Source organism: Protomyctophum bolini (assembly GCF_963924005.1).
Source record: "Protomyctophum bolini genome assembly, chromosome: 8".
NCBI classification, from domain to species: domain Eukaryota; kingdom Metazoa; phylum Chordata; class Actinopteri; order Myctophiformes; family Myctophidae; genus Protomyctophum; species Protomyctophum bolini.
This window is the reverse complement of record NC_137869.1, coordinates 26,437,614-26,457,000: the sequence shown is the minus strand read 5'-3', so window position 1 is coordinate 26,457,000 and position 19,387 is coordinate 26,437,614. Positions and strand designations below refer to the sequence as shown.

The window sequence follows — 19,387 nt, the reverse complement described above, 5'->3', positions numbered from 1 at the left end:
ACACACACACACACACACACACACACACACACACACACACACACACACACACACACACACACACACACACACACACACACACACACACACACACACACACACACACACACACACACACACACACACACACACACACACACACACACACACACACACACACACACACACACACACACACACACACACACACACACACACACACACACACACACACACACACACACTTTTCATAACATTATTGTTCGCATATTTAGTCTCTTTAACACTATTTAACAAGTTAGTTTCATATGTACACACTGGCTGGGCAGGTTGGATTCATTACCATCTTTGTTGACAAAGTGGAGATTCAAATTGTCATTCTCTTCGGACTAAGAAATGATGGACCGTCTTGACGAATGGATAGTACTGATTCAATCTCTCAATTCCCGTATCTTTTACTACTTCATCAGCACCGGGAGCTTGGTCGTTTTGGTGGGATATGGCCATTATCATACCCTTCTCTTCTGACAACTCTTCAAGCTCAGTCCTATGGCCTAAGCTTTCCCCCTGGGGGAAAACGTTGGACAATGACAGAGGTTTTGGCACAAGGCATGTATGTATGCATTATCATTACACAGCCAGTAGTAGTTAATAGTAGACGTGGGAGCATTCAGATATACAGCAGATACTGTCCAAGTGCACAAAAGTCCTGAGGGAAAGTTTATAGCGCGTGGGACCACAGACATGAGGAGTTCAAATGCTTTTACAAAAGATACTTTCACCTCTTGAACCGTGGCAATTGTTTTTCCTCCACTCCTCCCTGGCTGGTGACAGTGTGAGAAACGCATTCGTCAACCCTTTTATTCACACCGCCATTTCGTTTCTTACAAACCAGGCGGTTCCTGCTCTCAGAATGGTTCATTACGTCTGCCTCCTCTCGCCTTTCTTTGAGGCATATTGGGAGGTAAAGCGAAGTTCTGGCCCCCTTCCTTGGTCTTCTCTCATCACTCCTACTATAGTTATTTGTTGTCGTTTGCTCTTTAAGGGTGGGGCAGGTTCATTCGATCCTCGATCAGAGCGTTGTCGGGCCCCTGGGACTCCATGCACTGCTTGACGGTCGCGATGACCCCTGACAGACGCCTGTCCAGCGCGGCCATGTGTGGCTCGGCCAGGATGGGGTTAATGGGGTCGAAGGCCAAGGCCTGGCGCAGGGCCGTGCTCAGAGCCCCGCTCCGCAGCAGGTTCAACCTGTTCCATGTAGACACCCGCACCCTAGAACACAGAGAACACACTAAATGTTTTGATGTGATTGCCATCTGCTTGGGAAATATGGACTTTTCAAGAGAGTAAAAAAGTAATGAAGCTTCTTTAATGCAGCCAAAGCGTATCATGTCAATCGATCAGTCTCTGTCACTCTCTTCTTACCACAAAAATGTGGGGTAAAGGCTTCCAAACTGGCCCAAAATAATGAAAAAGTAAAAAAAGGATGATGCTTCCCATGAAGGAAGCAGTAATGATTATCAGTGCTATCAGAGTTAAGGCAACTGGCTGTTGACATAGGCAACACACTTTTCTAGTAGTCTATACAGACACAGACATTCAGACAGACATTGGCTTAATTATAGTATGATGATATGATGATGATATATTAGGTCACATTCATACCAGAGAGCTTTGCTGCGATTAAAACGAATCCTGCTGCGCATTTTCAGAAAGTGCACTTCGTTTGGCAGGTGTGAAGGCTCAAGAACCGCATTATACTCCGAGCAAAAAGGGGGGTTTCGCTTCACTTCGAACTTGATTACGATTCGGTGCAGGTGTGAATGCAATCCGCAGTAAATAAAGGAAATGAAGCAAACAATGTGGTGGGTGAGGAGCTGAACACAGTTGGAGACGGAGAAGGCATATTTTACGCAGCGCAAAGATGTTATCCGTTACCGTGGATAGACGTGGTCGAATGAGGAGACTGAAGCCCTGATCGAAATGAGGACGAGTACATTAATCAATTGCTTAAGAAAACACATAAACACTGCAGTGCAGTGTAATAGTATTATAGCCTACAGAATATTCTGTCTGTCTGTGCGTGCCGTAAACATGGAGTGCTTGTCACTGTGTGGGGACTAGTGGGGAGTAGGAACTTTCATCTCAATAAACGTGTAAACATTTTGCGCTGCTGTCTGTTATATCAGTGAGCTCGCTCAGCGCTGTGCCTCCATGCCCAAAAGAACAGTGTGTGGCTGCGTGCGTATAGTGAGAGAGCGAGAGAGAGGGGTCCAGTCCCAGACAGCACGACACATGCTTGTTATGAGTATAATTTTATCACCATAGATTTCACTGTGTAGGCTAGTTTATGAATGGAACACATTGATACTGACTAAAGGTCCCCCCTGCTGCGTTTCCAATTGCTGCGGATGACAGCTGTGTGAAGGCAAACCGCAGCAAATTAAATATGCAAGAAGCCCAAATTCTCCGCCCATACGCATTGAGTCTACCGAAGTATTAGGTGAGAATGTGACTTTAGACAGATCACACAATACATTGAAACTATACAGCTCCTTTCTTGCAGAGAGGAAAAAAGAAAAGGCTACCAGTCATAGTTCCAAGAGGCATAACAATACATTACATTTTATGCACAGAATTGAGATGGGGCCTTCAGAAGTCCTATACTTGTGGGGACAAATGATCTTGAAGCCCTAGCCTGCAACATAGGTACATTGTACCACCATCCTGATGGTAAAATATGGTATTGACTGTATAACTGTTCTATCCCTAGCAATAGCTTTCCCCTTCCTGAGTACCTGGGTCTCATACATTGCTGGAAATTACAAAAAGAAAGAAAATAAAATCACCTACTTTATTATACCTGTAAAACTCTGTGAATATAAAGTTGATTCTGATTCTGATAGGGTATTCTGGTCAGTTTTCATTCGGAAGGTGGTGGATGTGATGAGAATGTAGATAATCTCAGGTGAACCAGTGTTAGGTTTAATTTCAAGCGTGGTATGAACCAGCCGCCTACTTAAAATGCTGTGCGAAAGCCAAGCGACACTGTTGACAGTCAAGAGAGTTCAAGAGAGAAATGTGAGGAAGAAAGTCTGTGGAAATGCTACCGTCTCAGTTAAAGGACCACTTCACCCATTTTCAACCACTCTTCATATAATTGGTCATTATAAGATGGTACCATTTTTGTCTACATTGTCTGTGTCTCAGAGGAGGGGTGTGGACCGTTCAGCATACCGCCTAGTGCGCCTACCAGTGACATCTGTGCAATATACCTGACGAAGGTCCAAGCGACAGAAACATCAATATCTCTAATTAACCTTTTTTTTGGCTGTAAGTGAAGACAGTGTGCAGGACTTGAAATTAAAATTGTTTGAAAACCACTGGTATAGAGCAAAGTAGTGTTTAACCCTGATAGGAATAGGTTTGAATACTCACATGCAACACTGGTAGAGAGGTGCGAGGATGCTTCGTTCGTCTAGAGCTGCATTCCCAAAGCTGCGTGAAAAATAAAGAAGAAAGTGTTAGCACTTTATTCCTCCCCATATCCCCATGAATTCATCAGGGATCTGTACAGTGTTCAGTATGTTCATTCATCATGAAGTTCAAGAACATTTCACAACTTTTTAAAGCATGAATACTGTTTTTCCTTCATGCACAGATGTTGAATACCCTATATGTAAATTTGTGATAACCCAATACACTACAGAATTTCACCCTTAATTTGTTTCACATAATAAAGATTTGATCACAGTTGAAACTCAAGTCGGCCTCTTTTCCACCAAAATAACTAGAGGTTCTAGAACTGGTTCTAGATTGTTGGAAGTGAACCATGGTGCTTTCACGGAACCGGCAGCCATTGTTTTGGTTACAGTTTCGAACCAACTTTTCTGAACCAATTCATTTTCTGTGGAAACACTCTGAACTGGTTCAATATTAGACGGGAAAAATACTACAGGCTTTGAGTGGTTAAGGCTCTATCTGCACTTCACTATACTATAGGTCCAGGAGTCCAGGACACACTATAAAAGACAACATTTCTAGGACAGTCAACTCAGCCAAGCCAAACTAGGCCAGGACGGAGAAAGTGAACGCCTCTCTAATTTCTGATTGCAAGTTCAAGCCATACTTCATGATTCCTTAACGCTTATCAGATTAAGGGTTAGGTTAAGTTATATTTGCAGTGCAAGTATAACTATACTATAAGTATACTTTCAGTGCAAGTATAACTCGTTATACTATGTATAATGGTTTAAAATATATTTTAGGGAAATAACAAAGCAATCTTTGGAACATCAATTCCAGTGGAAGTGGAATGATCATATTGGACCAACAAGTCTAAGCTCTACAAATGCTTTTTGTGGATGTTGTCAAATGGCTACAGCGATGATGTGAAATGCATTTTCAGGCTTGCCATTGGCAGAGAATATTACTGTCAAGGTGCCAAAATGATCGTGTGGATGGAGATGGTTTTCATTTAAAAATGCCACTTTCCAATTACAAATATTGTACTGTATGTAGCCTCAGGAACCACACGTTAACCTAGCTTAGGATCTAACCTTAACCGCTATATACAGTTCATTGTGTGATAAACAGCAAAAATAGCTGACACAACGCATCACATAATGAAATGTGTGCGCTATTTTGAAAAATAAGACCGGTCTGAAGTGAGTGGTGCTGTACTATACTGTGCTCCTCCCTGGACTCTGTGTATGTGTGTGTGTACACGTGTGTGTGTGTGTGTGTGTGTGTTCTACTGGCCACTTTAGGTGTTGCAGCACGGACACGTTGGTACACATACTGTACATACACGTACGTACACATACACGCATAGCTCTGCATAGGAGTGGCTAGCACCACTCAAGAATTAAGAAAATGCTTTGACTAGAATTACATGCCCAAAATAGGGACGGCATGGAAGTGGTTATTCACACCAGAGCCTTCCTCATCACGGTCTCTGTCTCTTTTTAGACTTCATTGTCTTCCTGTTTTTGTATTGTCTTGGTGTTATGTGCTCTGTGTTGTTTTTAATGTGGGTGTTTGAACAGACTGTGAAGACGAATATCCTTCGGAACAATAAAGATTATTATTACTATTGTCCCACAAGGGGAAATTATTTTCTACAGTACTGTACTAGTCAGACACAAATACAGTACTCTGTACACACACAAACAGCAAATAACAACATAAAATGACAGTCATCACTCATTGACAAGCACCGTTTAGTCAGTGTCTGCTGGTGCTGCCCACAAAACATGTAATCCAGCTCCCTCCCATCGAGGGACACCAATTATCCTTGGACCGAAACATTAAAAATGCAAGCGACGGACAATTTTAGAATGGTGTAAAAATAAAGGAAATAGGTACTTATTACTACATGAAAACATTTCCAAAATGATTGTCATGGTTGAGTTTGGCGTGGAATTTATGATAAAAAAATATCCCATAGGCTTATACGATCTTTAACAATGATGCTTGTTGATTTAAAGATTCAATTCAATTACACTTTATTAAAGTGTCAAATCACAGAAAGTTGACTCAAGACACTTTACATGTAGAGCAGAGAACCGACAGAGATGATCTATGATACTAAACTTCTTACTTTAACAGTTACTATGGGTTAAAGTTTAACCCATTAAAAACCGGAGATCTGTGTCATTTTAAGATTTGTGTGTTGGCTATTAAATAGCAGATTAGAACTACTGAATTAGAAGGCATTTGTAGAATCCGTCTCAGGTGGATGGGTTAACACATGGGTTAACACATATTGTATAAATGATTATGGATTTGACAACAGACTTTTAAGATTTGACTTATGACAGACCTAACAGTTTATGGCATAAAGCTGCTGTGCTTGTATTTGTATAAAGCTGCTGGAGAGGGGGTGGAGAGTCTCCGACTTTAGCTTCCAGGTCATGAACATCCCAGAGAACCTGACCTGGAAAACAAACACCACTGCACCAAAAGGTCAACAGACAGAGAGAGACTGTATTTTCTGAGGGTACTGAGGAAAACCGAGTTCCGCAGAGCTACGGCATTCCCCTGCGGTTTTCCAGCTGCACGGTGGCAGAAAGAATGATGCCACTTCAGGGCATCATAAACACAGCTGAGATAATCAATAGATTCCATCTCTGGAGGACCTTTTTGAAGAGCCAACACTTCATCCTCAGGGACTCATCCCCATAGATCACTGGCCGCTGCAGTTCATTGGAGTGACGTGTCTCACAATGAAGGCAGGAAGTCAAGCGAAGTGCAGTGCTGAAGGCTTTTCTTTTTTTTTTAACAAATCTTTATAACAGTCATGACAATACGAAACAAGACAAACAAACAAACACAGACAACATTAAAGAATGTCCACAAAGCAACAGTTCTCTGCAGCTTCCTTATTTAGAAGTGCTGAAGGCATTTGCTGAAGGCACGCTGCGTCGCTGCCCAAGTGACTCCTCCATGTCTCTCGCTGTCACTCAAGTGACTACTGGCCAATCACAGCGTGTCTTTTCCGGGACTCATGTTACGCACGTGGAAGCTTGACATTGAAGGCAAATGCTTTGCAAGGAATCTCGGGAAAATTGTGACACACGCCTCAGAGCCGGAAAAGGCCGTCTACGTTTATATTTCTATGCTCATCCCATCCAGGTCACTGCACTAATTGTTTGAACCACTGCCCTCAGGAAGGCGCTATAGGGCCATCAAAGCAAAAACAAACAGACGGAGGAATAGCTTTTATGCCAGAGCTGTACTCTAAAGTCTAAACACTGCACGAACCAGAGACACTTGACTGTAGTCTAATGGACTAATGGACAGATGTGCAATGTATGAACTTACATTTTGTTGGCTAAATGACTACTTCGACTACCTATTTTCACTGATGAAAACTGAATAAACACTAAGCTATGAGGACAAAAACGAAATATATTGACAATATACAGTGTGTGTGTGTGTGTGTGTTGACCTCTTGGCGTTGTCTAGGAGGATGAGCATGCTCGCTCCCCCGTCGTCCTGGAAGCTCTCGTAGTGGTGGCGGTCAGCGTTCCCGATGAGGTAATCAAAGATGGCCGTGTCGATGACGTCCAGCAGCCTGGGCCCAGCGTCGTACGGAGGCATCTTCTTCACCGCATCGCAGTAGCTCTCGTCATACTCCCACCTAAGCACGCACGCACACACACACACACACACACACACACACACACACACACACACACACACACACACACACACACACACACACACACACACACACACACACACACACACACACACACACACACACACACACACACACACACACACACACACACACACACACACACACACACACAAAAGCAAATCTAACGACTGACTGGGCATGTCTCTGTATACATGTGTGTATGTGTAATTTGTGAAACAGCGTGAAATGAGTCACCACACAGGCACACACACTAGTGCTGTGTGTTTTGGTAGCCATACAGCTACCAGTTGAAGAAATTGTAGATTGAGGCATTAACGATTGCTGTTATGACATATCTGAGATCATTAGGGTTTTCTGGAAGACTGAAATACGTAACTAATAACCGAAAATAGCTTACAACACGCAGTTGTAGTCGACGAAATTAACACTACAACAACATTTTAGAAAGGTAATTTCATGGATGACATTTATTTTGTCTAGCAGTCTAGCAAATCTTTTAGAGATGTGTAAAATGAGATGGTAAGGGTGGTGCTAGAGGAAAGGCCTTGGGGTCAATTAAATCGCCAGGGTTCATCATTGTGTCTCTGGTTTCTCAAGTTGTCTCGTTATCAACTTCTGTTTCAGGCTTCAGTTTCAGACCAAAGCCTTTCATTTTAAACACCAAGTCATTAGCTACGAAAGTGAAACTTAACAGGCATTTATAGAACAGGAAGCCGCATTTCCCCCATAATGTGGCGCTTATTTGAAAAGGATTCCTTGATGGTCACAAACATTGGATATTTGATACATACAAGTATATTGAATGAATCCAACAGGATAAAATGTATGCAAGTTATCTGGACTGAGCAGGGTGGTTAATTTATCAATACTATAGGCACGAGTCAGCAGCACTGTGCTATGGTAGATATTAGAGAAACAATTACTTCTATTTTTGCCCCTGACCTCAGCGTTCTGCCATGTGAGAAGGCAGCACACATGAGAAGCCAATGTAATTGATTCTCTGCCAATGCTCTTATTGTAGGCAGGAGGCACCGCTGTGCCAGCTGTAACCGTCTGTGCTGCTCAATTTTCAGATTGGCGAGGCTTGGCATGAGTTTCCACGGAAGAGAACACCGCCGTCTCCCATTTGCATCGTATCACTATTTCATGATGTGCTGAAATGGACACATGGTCGTTCCAACGTTTGCGGTAGTCTTTACGGTTACATTTTGTGCACATGTACATGAGAGTAAAACTTGGTTTTGTTTGGCTTATTCAGATATCGCAGCAGCATAAGTAATAATATAACAGACAGAAAATATATATACGTGTACAAATTAGGCACACCATATCGTCTCTGTCGGTTGGAAACCTCATATGCCCAAAACTGTTACTTTTTCAAATTAAAAAATAGCAACAGTAGCAGATCTACAAGCTCAAAACGTGTCGCTTTGCACAAGAAGTAAAAAAATGGAGATAGGAGGTTTCTGCCCGACAGTGACAATATACTGTATACGCCCAACACGGGAAGAGGGGACACAGTAGCAGTTCCCAACGACTTGCTTTTTCCTTCAGGTCAGATCATTCATGTCTGCTGCTGCCAGGGGAGTCTGAGGCAATTCCTGATCTGATACGGTCCGTGGTTGTAATGGCTCAGATCTGTGATGATTCTGCGAGTTTTACTGACACAGCGTGGCAGGCGAAGAGGCTGGGGTCGAGTGTGAGTAGCAGCCTGCTGCTCTGACACGTTTCTCAAAGCATTTGCTCACTATGGGTGTGAGTGCTACAGACCACAGGTCATTTTAGAACATTGACTTTACTCCTTTTTTTGGCACCAGATTTATTATCGATGATTTAAAGCATGACGGACTCACGCAGGGATTGGATGTGCTGCTCAGCAGACACCACCCTGAAATTCCTGGAATTTCCAAGGACAGCACCAAAGTGTGTGCCAAAGTTTTTAATGAACAAATTACCCTTTTGGGGTAGAAGTTATACATTGTGTGGTCTTATCTGAGAAAGAACAGAATTTGTGTTGAAAGAACGTTCCCCAGCCCAGCTGACGATTCTCCTTCCTCCATTTGCAAACACAGTGGGTGTAACTTACTCAAATCTCATGGGGACAAACGCCTCAAGTGCTTTGTGTTTTATCAGGGATGAAAGAGGGGGAAATGACGATAACACAGATATCTATTTAGCTTATCTGTTTGGAAAGTTGATTTGTACAGCGTCAGAGCCACCCTCAGCAGTCAAAGCCATTGTGTTGCCGGTCTTGTAGGCGATGGCTATTATTTACATAACATATATTGCATCACGCACTAATTGGCATAGAGTCTGATAAAATTATGTGAATGAATGTGACACACGCTATAGTCCAGACAATCAATACAACACACACAGCAGGTGAGCCCTGCCTCCGGGCGTGTTTTTCCTACATGACTTGACCCAAACTAGTGAAAAAAGTAGATCTACAAGCTCACATACCGGTATCTGCTATTTTCAATAACTCTTAAATAATTGATTTTCTTTGTTTGAACATTTGTAATCTTTTGAAATAATATCTTTTATTTTATAAATGTAGGAATCAAAAAACGAGGAAATTTACTCCCGACCCATAAACAAATATGATATATTATCTACTATACAAGTGAAAAGGTGTACCCATACTCATTCTTCATGCTCTATCTCCGACCGAACCACACTTTCACCACACATCTCTATATGCAAAATAAATTCGCCACCCTCCCCGAACTGACATAGCCTATTTTTTAGCCGTTCAAGTTTCTTAGTTACTCTGCAAATATTACTTTTATGAAAATCACGATCGAGCCAGCAGATAAACGGGTGCCACAACACGCCGAGAAACAAGGAATTTAACCACGCTACTTGCATACACTGCAACTCGCTTACAATTCGCAAACCTGGCAACACTGCCTGCCTCTTACGTCACCAGCTCTGTTCCTCCTGGCCTCCGTAGTCCGTCGCGCTCACAATCTGTCGCAGCCATCTTGCTTTTCTTTTGGATGGGCGAGTGGACATTTAATGCTAATAAATTAATTATAGGTCCAGCAAGCAAATCATGATGGTCTGATTGTGCTCAATAGGTCACAATAACATTCCGAAATTAGGTGTTGTGTTTTGTATGGCATTTTCCCCAGTAGTAGTTGCATATCTATCTCAGCTTTTGCCTGATAGCACACATGCTAACGTCAGCAGCCATAGCAACATACAGTGTGCGCAGAGTTGTTTACAACACAAACACACGGCCTTTTAACCACGCAATACACACAACAGCTCGGGAGTTATTAAACCGAACGTGGACGCTGTTTCAGTGTTACATTTGCTGCGCATATCGGAATAATTGTAACGGCATGCATGATAAATGTAACAACGCTAAAAAACACCATTAAACATATCGTTTTCAGCTTAAAGCTATTACATTTCATTGAAGCAACTCCTTAGCATTGTTTTCATACCATGGATGTGATAAGATAATGTATCAAACATAAGGGAAATATTAAATAGCATCGGGTGTACCAGTTTGGCCATTTCTTTTTTTTCAATGGGGCAATACATTGATTAAACAAACGTTTGATTGATTGAGTTGTACAACGTTATACAACCCTAAACTAATTTTAGAATACACTACACAATACAATACAATTTTAGAACATATTTTGCACGTTCCATTTTTTTACTCAGAGATCCCTTTAGCTACACATGTCATATTTCCAGGCAACGGACCTACACATGTCAGCTACCATAAACCACTTCAAGTTATTAGGACGAAATAACTGACAGGAGTGACGGTGCTGTGCTGTGAGTAAACTAATAGGGGAGAGCCGCCAAGGATGTAACATTTTGCACGTTTCATTCTTTTACTCAGAGATCCGTTTAGCTACACATGTAATATTTTCAGGCAACGGACCTACACATGTCAGCTACCATAAACCACTTCAAGTTATTTTTTTGATAAAACAGGTCGGGAGTTATTCAACCGAACGTGGACGCTGTTTCAGTGTTACATTTGCTGCGCATATCGGATCAATTGTAACGGCATGCATGATAAATGTAACAACGCTAAAAAACACCATTAAACATATCGTTCTCAGCTTAAAGCAATTACATTTCATTGAAGCAACTCCTTAGCATTGTTTTCATACCATGGATGTGATAAGAAAATGTATCAAACATAAGGGAAATATTAAATAGTATCGGGTGTACCAGTACCAGTTTGGCCATTTCTTTTTTTTCAATGGGGCAATACATTGATTAAACAAACGTTTGATTGATTGAGTTGTACAACGTTATACAACCCTAAACTAATTTCAGAATACACTACACGATACAATACCATTTCAGAACATATAATATTGGCCAATATGTCAAATATGTAAATATTACATATAATGGCATTGAATGGAAGCGGACCATTTGTAACACATGTTACAAATGACCCGCTTTTGCAAGTTTTCTTTGCAGTTGCTTACAGACCAGAATGAACGTGAATTCCGTCTAAACACGATGCAAACTAATGAAGAACATAAGCATGAACACATCCATGTGGATTTTTATTCACCAACACCAAAGACAAAAATTGTACCACACATATACTCCAGGTGTAAAATTAGACGCATTTTGAAGGTAAACACTTCAAACTTCAAACTCCTGGCCACGTAGAGTACGTTGCTGTACACATACTGACGCGATGGCGTCATGGTGGCGTTGACCAATCAAGATATAACGTCCATGTTACAACCGTGAAGCGTTACAACCTTGGCGGCTCTCCCCTACATTTGTTACTAACATTAGGTTGTGGCGAAGTAGACACGTGGCCAGCAGATACTGTGTTTTGGACAAACAGGCTAGGTATTGGTGTTGATTTGGGTCAACTGGACAAACAGCGTGGTGTTGTTTTGTGTCTGTGTTTGTGTTGGAGCGCCTCAGTGTGGCCGTACAGGTCATGTGCAACCTCTTCCACAGAGAGATGGAGACACTAAATCTCAGCTGGACAAACATGTTTGCATGCATGCATCGCTGCCTTGCATGCTGTGTGCTACTGTTGAGTCTGTCACTTACTTTGACTGATTTATGGCATTGTCTTTCTGTTAAAATCCAACTATGTTAATTTAAGAACTCTGGGCATATAGGTCATTGTTTATTCACTGTGCACACGTGTAGCCTATTGTATGTCAGACTGTATGTCTGTCCCACAGTCACAATCCTTTAGTACTTAGGCTGTGGAAATATTCAGGACAAAACAATGGTACATTTCCAATAACCCATTCGTTACTACATGTGGAGTCAACTCCCGCCATTTATTTCTTCCCATAGTGCGTGGCAAAGTCGCTCTGGGATGAGTGCGCGCGTAGCGCGCACGAAATTCTAGTAGTATACAGGTAGAGACCAGAACCCACCTGGCCAGCTTGCCCTCTCTGTATGTGCGTCCCCAGGGGTGCCTGTGTTTCTGCAGGGGCCAGACGTCAGGTAGCCACAGGGTCAGCGAGCCCTCCATGTTCTCTCCCTCCGCACACGCTGGCTCAGTGTCTCTGCAGTAGTAACACTTCCCATAGAAACACGTGTTATTACCTAGAGACGGACGGACAGACAGACGGTGAGAGACAGAACGTGTGTTCATAACATAACGTCGCTGTCGAGCAGTCACCTCTTATATCCACCTTTTATAACACCCTACTTGATCATACTACTGCGTCGCACAAAAGCATAAAAAGTAGCAGATCTAGAAGCTCGTTTTGAGTTTGTAGAACTGCTACTTTTGCCATTTGAATCATCAGTTTTGGACAAATGAGGTTTCCACCCGACCCTAGAAACAACACGCTCATTCCTAACCTAATATTAACTCACTTCTAGCCCTTTTAGGCATGTGGTCTCTAAAAGTCACATGCTGTGAGTTAAAATGTCTCCGTCATTTCAATGTTTATGCTTTGCAAGCAAGTGACAAAGAACTGCCACGCAGTCAGCAAACAGGACATGGTTGTAAAACGTTCTGGTTGAACGTCAGTTTAGTCAAGTGTCATCTTTCAGAGTGTGGCACGAGAAGGTAAGCAGGGAGAGAGTAGAAAGAGAGAAGGCTCCGGCTTTTGACTTTCACGTCCACAGCTTTGCCAACATTGCAGGCATTGAAAGCCCACTCAACGGTGTGGACAAAAAAGAGAGAGAGAGAGAGAGAGAGAGAGAGAGAGAGAGAGAGAGAGAGTGAAAATGGGAGCAAAGCAAAAGACTGGAAGCAGAGAAGGAAAGCAAAAAAGAAGTCAAGAAAGAGAGCAAGAGATACTAACCCTGCATAAGAAACGTGCTCAACAGCTGATCAGTGGCAATGGGTTTGAACTCGGTGCGCAGGTTGACGTACCTCCCCACCACCAGAGGAGCTCTCCTGAACCCCAGGATCCTGTGGGACAAGCAGAATGGTTTGTTTCTGAAGGTACACTGACGAAGGCTGGATTGTTTTTGTCTGTCAATCTTGAGGAATATGGAATAATAAAGACTTTTATTTCTGAATGTGAACCTCCATGTTTTGATTTGTTTCTGAAGATATTCATTATTTTACTAGTATTGTTTTTAGCCAGATTAAATAGAAGCTGATCATACTGTATTAATCAATGCATAATCATCTTTTAGTTAAAAGGCCACTTCACCCCTTCTGCAACCAGAACTTATTTTTAAATGGTGTTTAGGACACAAGAAACACTTTCCTGGGGTGTCATGAAAATGTGGTCGCACTTCCTTCCTGGACTACAAAGTCACACCTCCATTCAGCCTAATATTTTTATTCACCATTACAATTTTAACTTTTTGTTTTTTATTGTTATCCAGTTGTTTAAGAAACTCAAAGTACAATGATGTCATTACCTACAATGTTATAACCAGCTGTATTGTATGTTAAGTGTGTGACAATAGTACAAATAAATCACACCTGTGTGAAGTGAGGGGTCCTCTTATCAGCATACATAATCATACATCATCTCATTCCGGCCAATCACAATTTGCGCCCTCCTCACTTTTCCGTCTTTTCTATCTGACTTTTTATAGTACCGTACTTTGCTCAGCCAATCAAATCATCACTATGGGATGCTCAGCCAATCAAATCATCGCTATGGGGTACACACAAACACACAGCGCTGGTCATAGGAGGGGCTAGCGCCCCTAAAAAAAACCCTTGAGCTTTGGACTTCTGCTTCTGCATACACCTCTTGGACTTCAGATAGCAAGCGCATGGCAGGTGATGCAATATAGGATTGGAGAGTAACAGCATTATGTCAAGTAACAGCATAATCGCACTGACGTCCGTTTTCAACAGAGGTTTTTTAAACAACACAATTAGTGTTTGATCATCATCTAACACAGTGGTTCCAAAACTGGGGGTTGGGGGCTCTACAGTAAACAAATAGGTGTATACAGGCCAGGGTATCTGCACATATCTAAAGTGACAGTTTAATGTCTTTTAAGACCTTTTTAATACAAAATTAGACAAATAATATTCACAATATTGTCAAACTATGTAATAATGTCTACAATTCCAAGTGCTTGTCAATGTGTGGGTGGGGGTCTTTTGGGAACCCTAACAGCATACACTGGCTGAGTGCACCTCTACGGCAGCAGTTGACTTCCCAACCTTTTCTGGTTCAGGGCCCACTTGAAAATCTTGAAAAGCGTTCGCGGCCAACCACTTAACATCGCAGTCATTCAGCTGCCATTTGGCTGACCACTTAAACACGGCAGCCCGCGGTTAAGTGGTCAACCAAATTAAGTGGTCAGATGGGTGTGCCGCGTACGCTCTCACAGTAACTTTGTTTTAATGATCGTCAATCAATTGACTGTGTCCCAGCATGGATTAATGGAACGAATGTACGTAGTATACTTTAAGTTCCTATTCATCAGTAAACTAAATTATCAAGGTTTTAATTAAAATAATATAGAAAATTCCCACATAGCTTTATTTTCAATTAATGCTATATCATCAATCTGTGTTTTGCCAATAATTAGGGGCCCACGGGTTTAGGAATCACTGCTTTAAGTATCATATGAATTCAATAACGAACCACATGCATAAGAAGAGACGGGTACTGGGCAAATTAAGAGGATTTCCTACCTGTCCAGGTGAAAAGCAGCCACCTCAGCATTGTGTCTGTCATAACCTGCATACGGCTCCCCTTCCACCACATACTCTCTGCTATACCTGGCAGACAAAAAAGGGGACGGTTACAATTACACACTGATCTCTTCAAGTATGTATGCGTTTAGTTTAAGGCATGTCTTTAATAACGGGTACCTGGCATCCTATAGTTTCAATGTACAGATCATTCTTTTTTGATATATCGCTTAATCTGATGCTAGATTCTTGGTTTACCTATAATCCCAGATTACTGAGAAGCTACACTGTCTCTCTGCATTTGATGAATGAGTACGTTTACTTGCTCGCCATACTCCAAGTCGCTCTGGAAAAACTGTAAATTGTAAATATACTGTAGTATACTGTAGTATAATACTATAATTCCATATCACCTGTAATACTTAAGTCAAAGCACTTCATTCTTTTAATAAAAATGCACATTATGTACATATCTGTGTGTGTGTGTGTGTGTGTGTGTGTGTGTGTGTGTGTGTGTGTGTGTGTGTGTGTTCTCTACACATGCAATAGTCTTTATTAACAGTACAATTAGGGATGGGACCACATGATTATTGTTGCAAACATTGTGATTAACGATATTATCACGATAATCAAAATATGCTTAAAACTTTAACTTCATCCCTATTTATGTAGATCTGCAATTGTGTGTAGACTAGAATGAAATTAGAGCGTACCAAATGCACTCCTTACAGGTCCGTTTTTTACAGTACAGACAGTTTAACAGGTACTGAATTTGCAGCTCAATAAGAGCCAATTCATCCTAGTGTATGGCGGAATACAATTTCACAATAATAAAGATTATAGTCCCATCCCCAAGTACAATACCACAGCTGACCTCTTGGGCTTGAAGACCACCTTCTGTCCACCCTCCAGCACTAGCAGAGCTTTCAGCTGGGTTCCTTTGTAGCCCACGTCTGCACGCTCTATCTTGGCAGTGCTCAAGGAAGTGAGCACAGCAGCCAGTTCTGGGGTCTCCTCCGGGTAGACCTCCCGGGGCCCGACCCATTGGCTCGCAATCTCCCAGGGCGACTGGAGTGTGTGGGTGAGACGAGCGCCACGGGAGAGCGTAAGACCAGCTTCCATCTGCCAACACACATCAGGTATAGGTGATGAGATTTGAGGCAGAAGTCTTGGGTACATGTACCAATACATAGAGTCAGTGTAGTGCTGGGGGAAATATCAGGTCCTGGGAGTACATTCGGCAGTGATTATTTGTGTTGGGCGGGCATAAATACATACATACATACATACATACATACATACAGTATGTATTCTGTTTGGGGATAAAGCTTGAATTAAAAGGTCAACGGTATTGTGTGCCGACAATAGCCAATGTACAAGCTCACAACATGCATGAAACAGCATCTTATCTTACGTCCAAGTATATGTATTAAACATAAATGGCATGTCCTCATTTGAGATGTAAGTCCTTCCTTGCACACAAACGGAATCATTAATATTTCACTGCCATCAATGTGTGATTCAGCTCACACACAAACACTTTGAGCTTTGAGCGAGGGGTTCTGGTTATCAGAACTACCAGAAATTGTTAGTCTGTGCTCACACACACAAATCAGAGAGAAGACACCAGCACTACTGACCTTACGGAAGGCCCGCAGGTCTCGTCGGCTGGCCGCGGAGCCCTCCCCTCCATCCAGCAGGAAGATCTTGGCGAGGCCCAGCAGGAGAAGCACGGCACACAGCACCACCACACGCTGTTTGAGCTTCATCTCTGCAGAAACCAGCCCTGACCCCTCACCCCTGCACTGTGTGTATCCACCGCAGCGAGCCTTCCTCACCCCAGGTGCATGGCTTCTGCAACCTTCCCCCCTCACTTGCGCTCCGCCAGACGTGCACCTCTGACAAATTGAGCCCCGAGCTCCTCTGCCTCTCGTTGGAGCTATGGCCAGGGTAACGGAGAGAGCACCCTCCTGGGAAGGAGAGAAAGAGGCAAGTGGGATGAAAATGTTAGTGTGGAAGAGAGAGAGATAAAAGACGTGCCGTCAGTTAAATGCAGGGAAAATGCCGATTGATCTGCTGCCCCTCTTGCCTGTTTCCCCTTAGGGAAGGCTATGACCCAGTACTGCAGCAAACAGAAGCTTCCCCAGCATATGTAACTGCTAACCGTGGTGTTGCATATACACGGTTTGTGTATCTGCAACTGAGTGTACATTCAGTGGTACTCCTCTTATTAACCTGTTCTACACACAACAACACAAACATGGGACAGTTAAAACGTTACGCTGGGCGATATTGGATCAGCATCACGGAGAAGAGATACATGCCAACAGTATGAAAAGGCAGTGCAGTGTGTGCCTTTAAAAATTCCAACTTTCCAATTAGAAAACAAGATTCTTCCAGCATGCTTAAGGTTTTTATTGTTGTCATGTGCACTTAGTCACAATACAGCTGTGGCAGCATCGCAGGCACTGAAATTCTTATCCTCATCAACGGTGAGAACCAAAATAAGTCGAAGAATAAGAAATAACACTTTCTTCTTCGTAATGTATCAAAGCATTCAGGTTGTCAGACTGTTCCAACTATCTTGTTTCAGGTAAGAATATCACCATCTCTCTCTCTGAGGGAACAGCAGTCTGTCTGTCTTGTCTATGTCTATCGACCCCGTCTACTGCAGTTTCATGGAACCAGATCTGAGACAGTCCTTAAGCTGAAAAGTATTTAACAGATCTACAAAATAGCAGTAAGTAAAATGTACTTACTGCACATAATGAACTAACTATCAATCAACCTAGATCGAGAACCAACCACTGCTTTAATCAGGACATAAATGAACGTAAAACGTTGCACACATCTTCCCCTCACATGGCTACTTCTGTGATACCCAGGAAGTGTCATGGGACACCACATTATCACAGAATATTATCAACATATTAGCTAACCAGGAAATCTTGTAAACATCACCAGTTCCTGCATGAACAGACTCGTTGGCATTACATAACATTGAACTTCAGTTGACTTGCCCTAACTTGGACGCATTATTATCAAAGTCCAGGGACTCTTTTAAGGGTTCGTGTGGGTTCTAAATTAAACCTTTACGTATAACTTTGACAGCATTCAAATGCATTCGTATGCTGTCAGGGTTAGAGGATGAGTGCAATATATGAATCTTGATAGTTGATATATGTTGTGTGCCTGCCTGTGCCAGCATCACAGGTTGAGGTTACTTCCTGGTTGTTGTGTTGTGTGAGTGTGACAGTGACATGATCAGTGTATTCATGCTGTTGTGTCGTGCCCTCATACTGGTGTGTGTCCTGGTTATTGTGTTGTGTAGTGGCGGAAATATTTCACAATTTCACAGCAACTGTTAGCCGACTTGAGTTAAACCAGCTAGTGGGTGAAAATACACACACGGCTGCTGCTATAGCCACGCAGGCAACCGACTCTTTTTGCACAATCGGTCTTTCATGACAGGCTTTTCAGTACGTCCTAAAATACCTCATATCCTTTTTGTCGTTATACGTCGCTGTCGGCTTACTGTACATTACATTGACCCGGCAGACAGACTGCTTAAAATCACACGCAAACCTCTTCAAACGGCTGTTGTTGGGTTCCCTTATGCAGCTGCTGGACAGTTTCAGCATTATTTATCTTTGATCATTGCTTGCTTGCTGCATCGCATTGCATCTGGTGTTAGCCAGTTAGCTTAGCATACCTCTGTATGCATGTACTAACACCTTGCTGCTGTAGCAGAGCTAAAGCTACGCCGTTAGTCATGTTACATTAGCCTGGATTGAACGTACCTTATCGGCCAGACAGTGGCGATTCTCCCGAGAAAGAATGGGCTGCAAGCCTGCACCATCCAAATGTAAAAGTTAATTTTTTCTACTCCCCGGTTAATAATCAGCGAGGCTCGTCATATCTCTCCTCCATCCCCTTGGTTGGACCCCTTTCCTCGACCCTTTCCTTCGATTCCTTCCTTGGCCTGGTGCGTCCACTCCTTCCTCTACTTCCAGTAATGTTTTGGTTCGGCCATTAGGTGGCGCTATTGCATCATATATGATAACAAGCAGCAGGGCTCCTTCATTAATCATTACATGTATATATTCCCATCCCTGCTTTTGTAAAGTGAATAAAAGAGGGACTTGAACAGC

At 42.5% G+C, this 19,387-nt stretch overlaps 1 protein-coding gene across 1 annotated transcript; it reads right to left on the bottom strand.

The window, feature by feature from the left end:
* Positions 1 to 153: 153 nt before the first annotated feature.
* fam20b (FAM20B glycosaminoglycan xylosylkinase) lies at positions 154 to 19,194 on the bottom strand. The gene is made up of 9 exons (XM_080769897.1): positions 19,037 to 19,194; positions 16,877 to 17,206; positions 16,111 to 16,358; positions 15,237 to 15,323; positions 13,426 to 13,535; positions 12,544 to 12,715; positions 6,932 to 7,123; positions 3,418 to 3,477; positions 154 to 1,251 (listed from the first exon to the last, which is right to left on the bottom strand). The coding sequence occupies exons 2-9, from the start codon at positions 17,003 to 17,005 to the stop codon at positions 1,020 to 1,022; spliced, it is 1,230 nt and encodes a 409-aa protein (XP_080626023.1). The 5' UTR covers positions 17,006 to 17,206; positions 19,037 to 19,194; the 3' UTR covers positions 154 to 1,019.
* Positions 19,195 to 19,387: the final 193 nt, after the last annotated feature.

What these genes read in the sequence shown, in the direction of transcription:
- fam20b (XM_080769897.1), bottom strand. Translation starts at nt 17,005, where the DNA reads ATGAAGCTCAAACAGCGTGTGGTGGTGCTGTGTGCCGTGCTTCTCCTG. An exon ending in GCTGCTTTTCACCTGGACAG is followed by an intron (nt 13,536 to 15,236) that starts GTAGGAAATCCT and finishes CTTGTCCCACAG; the next exon opens with GATCCTGGGGTTCAGGAGAG. An exon ending in AGAGAGGGCAAGCTGGCCAG is followed by an intron (nt 7,124 to 12,543) that starts GTGGGTTCTGGT and finishes GTGCGTGCTTAG; the next exon opens with GTGGGAGTATGACGAGAGCT.